Source organism: Procambarus clarkii, chromosome 41 (assembly GCF_040958095.1).
Source record: "Procambarus clarkii isolate CNS0578487 chromosome 41, FALCON_Pclarkii_2.0, whole genome shotgun sequence".
In the NCBI taxonomy this organism is placed as follows: Eukaryota; Metazoa; Arthropoda; class Malacostraca; order Decapoda; family Cambaridae; genus Procambarus; species Procambarus clarkii.
This window is the reverse complement of record NC_091190.1, coordinates 27,799,030-27,804,224: the sequence shown is the minus strand read 5'-3', so window position 1 is coordinate 27,804,224 and position 5,195 is coordinate 27,799,030. Positions and strand designations below refer to the sequence as shown.

The 5,195-nt window shown below is 40.1% G+C and overlaps 1 protein-coding gene across 1 annotated transcript; it reads left to right on the top strand.

Moving 5' to 3' along the window:
• Positions 1-1,888, top strand: LOC138373098 (zinc finger and SCAN domain-containing protein 12-like). Its single transcript, XM_069339124.1, has 2 exons — positions 1-180; positions 580-1,888. The coding sequence occupies exons 1-2, from the start codon at positions 51-53 to the stop codon at positions 1,674-1,676; spliced, it is 1,227 nt and encodes a 408-aa protein (XP_069195225.1). The 5' UTR covers positions 1-50; the 3' UTR covers positions 1,677-1,888.
• Positions 1,889-5,195: the final 3,307 nt, after the last annotated feature.

Sequence of the window (5,195 nt, the reverse complement as noted above, 5' to 3'; positions counted from 1 at the left end):
ACACTGACGTGTATCAGGGAGACCTGGTTATAAAGACTAACAAGAATACGATGGATCCCGTAGACATGGATATGTCAGTTAATTTCGAAGGCGATACACAATCAACTGATTCGAGTAGCAGCGTTGATGTCTTTGGGACGAATATATCAAGAGGCATTTTCGGCAGCAACGGAACTTACAGTAAGTAATCTCAATATTACTTTTATGTTTAGACTAAGATTGTGAGTAAATATGCTCTAATAGGTCATAATTCAGATAAGTTAGGGTAAATACATTAATTAACATGGGGTTAATGTGTGTAAGGTTAGGTTGGGGTAGGTGTTGTTGGGGGTGTTGAGTAGGTTTCGTTGGGGTAGGTTAGTTGAAGGGTTGTTATGTTGTCGTATTTCAGATTTTTACATCTGGGATGTTATTACATCGGTCTTCTTAGATGTGCCACCTCCCATCAGGGTACCTAGTTCAAAGTCTCTTTTTACACTCCAATGCCCCTGGAACAATACAGATGACTTCCTCAATGTAACTGGGGAACTATTATTTATTATAATATAACTGAAAAATAATTTTCTTTCCTTGTGATAGATGTGACGACTGTCGGCGAGGACAAATCTCTTCAAGTCAACTGTGTAGTCAGCCTGACGGTCGACGCCTCTGGTGTTTCCCCAGTCCAGCCAGGCGGCAGTGAAGCGTTGACTCGGCGTGGGGAAGGACCCCTTACAGTGTCTCATGGGCACCAAGGTGCTCAGCCCCCACAACGTCAGCAGCAGCAAGCAGTCGAGCAACAAAGTCATCAACACATCGAGCAACAGATTAAAGAACAATCAGTCACACCTCGAAATGTCCAGAACATAAAGCCTGAAGGTCTGCAACATAATGAAAAATCTCCTCAGCTGTCGATAGATACCCAGCTTAGCATCTCTGTAAATGCAAGTGACACTTCACTTGCTCAGCCTTCGAATGATACACCTCATAGTCGCTTTAACCCGTATCTCAAGGTCACCTGTTCTTTGTGTAGTCTTAGTTTTTCACGGAAAGCATTTCTTACGAAACATATGAAAGTCCATGGTTTTGACCAAAAACACAAGTGTTTCTTGTGTAGTATTTCTTTTTCACGGAAAACATTACTTATGAAACATATGAAAGCTGGTTGTAAGCAAAAGTGTTCGTTGTGTGGTATAACTTTCTCAAGCAACGCATTTCTTAAGAATCATAAGAAAGCCCATGGTGCGAACCAAAGATACAAGTGTTCCATGTGTAATTGTAATTGTTCTTACACGCAGGCACGCAGCCTTGACAAACATTTACTTGCTCATAAGGCATCGATGCCCTCCAATAAGATTATTCTCTCACAACAGCAAGATTTGCCGAGCACCTCTGCTTCTGTTCAGCCAAGAACCTCGGTAAATACAAGTCAATACAAGGCTTCATTTGCTCCTCGGAAAGATATACGTCAAGGTCATTTTAACACATGTTTTCCCTGTTACTTGTGTGGTGTTATATATTCAAAACTAGCATTTCTTACGAACCACATGAAAGCCCATGGTGCTAACCGAAAATACAAGTGTTCAAAGTGCGATTGTTCATACAGCCAGACACGCAGTCTTGACAAACATATACTTGGTCATAAGGCATCGATGCAAAAGGACGTTCCAAGCTCGATCGACATCTCGGCCACATAATATTTTGTTTGCCTCTCGCTAAGGTTAATTTTAACAGAAAATCTAAACAAGACAACAAGTTTCGTTGACCCATAATTTTTATTTCATCTGCTGACCCATTCATCTCAATCGACTTGAGAATGGTCCAGGACGGAAACAGATCCTTCACCTTTTAGTGTGTGGTCTGGTCAACATACTTAAGCCACGTTATTATGACTCATCACTTGCTTATAAATACACGCAAAAGGAACCACTGTTTTCTCAGAGTCTTATGACTTTACACCATATGATGATTGTGTACTATGAATGTTTTTTAATGTTTGTACCATGAATTTTATTTGTTGCACTATGAGATTGTGAGTGTTACATGAAGCCATAATTAAAGCCATGAAACAATAAAATAAATGTGTTTCTTTCACCAATGTGGACCTGCACACTCCTTTGTGCATTTAACTACACCAGATGCAAGTGATGTGATAATTATAGCCCAGTTAACATTGCTGACTGGACCTACACATTGACCAAATAAAAAATTGATGAGGCTACAAACATAATTCAACAGCAAATACAAAGAGGCTGGCAGGAAGGGTCTTTATAGTATGTATAAATTGGCCAGTTCTGTTAACTTATCATTTTCTGTTAATTAATTAAATAAATATAAATAAATTGACTGTGCTGTCAATTAAAAAGTATTAAATTTGTTTCTTCTAATAGCAGATTTGTGTTTTTTTTTTTAGATATATACAAGAGTTGTTACATTCTTGTACAGCCACTAGTACGCGTAGCGTTTCGGCCAAGTCCTTAATCCTATGGTCCCTGGAATACGATCCCCTGCCGCGAAGAATCGTTTTTTCATCCAAGTACACATTTTACTGTTGCGTTAAACAGAGGCTACAGTTAAGGAATTGCGCCCAGAAAATCCTCCCCGGCCAGGATACGAACCCATGACATAGCGCTCGCGGAACGCCAGGCGAGTGTTGAGTAATTAGAGGATATAGAATATTTTGAGTAGTAGAACCCCCTAGCACAGACACCATAATTGAGAAAAGGATAGATGATAGGTAACCAAGGCAGGCAGGCAGACATTACCAGGGCAGTACATGGTATCTGATTTAAAAAAAAGCATTAACTGTTTTAGAAACTTTTTTTTTGCTATGTTTTGTATGTGGCCCTGGAAATTCAGCTTGTTATCAGAACGATGTAATGAGAACAACAAGGAATTTTCCATCTATAAACACAGAAATCACAATAGCGTTCTGTACGAACGCAGTTTTTTCTTAGAAATATCATTGTAATGAGGAGCTCTGGCTTTCCTAATTGCAAACTTAGCATTCAGTTCCATAATTCTGCTTTTAACACTGGCGAGGGACAGCTCTCGTAGATTAGACGTTTTGGCAGTTCTTGGAACTCCAAGAATGATTGTCTTGGCTTCCTTTTGAATGCTTTAGAGCCTTTTCATATCGCTTTGGGAGTAGGTGCACAAAACTGGTGCGGCATTGTCTATGACGGAACGTGTTCATCATTTTAAGCGCAGCAATAGAGGCTCCATGTCCATTCCAGGGCTTTCAGTGCCCTGGGTCAACTTTTGCATGTTCCTATGAGTTGATTGAACTCCTCTTTCTTCCCCTTGTTAGAGCCGACAGTGACGCCAAGGTACCGATAGTGCAGTTCACATGATTCCACACTGTCAATCCACTTGTTGGATTGCTTTTGGTTGCGATGGTTCTCCCTGGACACTTCCCGCCACTCTCACACCTTCCCTGGATGTTCACACTGCAAACTATTGGGTCCAGGCCCGGTGGGGTCAGGATGTCGCTAGATAATGGCAGAGTGGCTGGCAGAGCCTCCTCTCAGCGTCCGTTCCTTGTGGCCACACGTTGATGTGGCTCAGCAACGCATGCATGTTGCTGAGCCACAGCAACCATTCCCTATCCCCCCTCCCCTTGGCCTCCCCCCATCCCCTCGTCCTCCCCACCATCCCCTGTCCGCTCCACCTTCCCCCTCCCCTCATACTCCCCACTATTACTCCCCTGTCCCCCTTGTCCTCCTACCATTCTCCACTTCCCCATTCCCACATCATCTCCACCATCCCCCACTTCCCTGTTCCATCACCCTCCCCACCATTACCCCCTCCCCTGTCCCCTTGTCCTCTTCATCATCCCCCCACTCCCGTCCCCTCGTCCTCCCCCACCATCCCACTCCTCTGTCCCCTCGTCCTCCCTACCATTCCCCACTTCCTCGTCCGATGTGTTCCCAAATGGTCTGGTGTTCCCATCAGTAAAAATAGGAACATCATGATATGATGTTCCCATCACTGAAAAATAAGAACAATTAAAAAAACGAAATGAAAAACAATGAAAAAATAAAAAAATAGACTATACTCACGAAATGAACGGCATGGTAAACAACACAGCTCATTTCCAACGCTGTGTCACACAAAATAATTAAACCAAAATGAAAATTAATCGAAATCTATATAAATTGGTCTAACTTTGATCAAGAAATTAATTTCCTTGTAATTTTTTTCAAATAATGGTTATACTGCGCATATGGTATATACTTTTATATGGAATTTCTTAAATTAGAAGTTTCACCTGTCTTTTAAGATTACTCCAGTAGAAAGGGATATTAAATAACCCCTTTACGGCACTATTAATTTTTCTAATTGTAAGAAGTCGTTGAGGAAATTCTTACAACATTGTTATCCTCAAGTAGACTTTAGATTGTTGACCAGACCACACACTAGAAAGTGAAGGGACGACGACGTTTCGATCCGTCCTGGACCATTCTCAAGTCGATTGTAACTTTAAATTATTTTTTTTAAACATATACCATAGGCTCCTATTTGAAATTTCAAGATAAAGTGCCTACCCCCTGTGTTCTAGAATCGTATATATATATAATTGTTCCAGCTGTAATGCTAGATTCATCGGGAGTTCCACTCGAAACTTTATGAACAAGTATTAGACTACTTGTGCACCGGGGAGTATTATTCAGGACTGGATTACTATTATCCAAACCAGCATTCTCGGAGATTAGAAATCATTGTCACGAGTTGAATCATTCTTGGCTGGAATCCGATTTTAAAATTCTAGACACGTGTAAGAATGGCCAGTCGGATTTGCGAATAATGGAATCCTTATATATCAGGGAGCTGCGGCCTTTGCTAAATAAAAACTTTTCGGCTGTTCAATTGTACACTGTATAATGCACAGTAGTAATGCCTTGTATTTTGATTTATAATTCATGTGGGTGTTTTTTTTTTTTTTTTTTTTTTTTTGTTTTAGTCTACCATGATTTGTCTCTTTACTTATTTCAAGTGTTGATATTGTATATTGTTATAGGTGTTTAATTAAGACTTACAATTCATTTTTGGTGTTTAGTTTTGTTTGATATTTATGTTTTTCATAAGGTTTTGTCTAGTATTTTACAATTACTTTCTATATTGCTTGTGTTTTATATACATTTTTTGTAAGTGTGTAGTCATTATTATAAATGTTGTATTAGCCTTGATTATCCACGTACTAATTATCAAGTTCA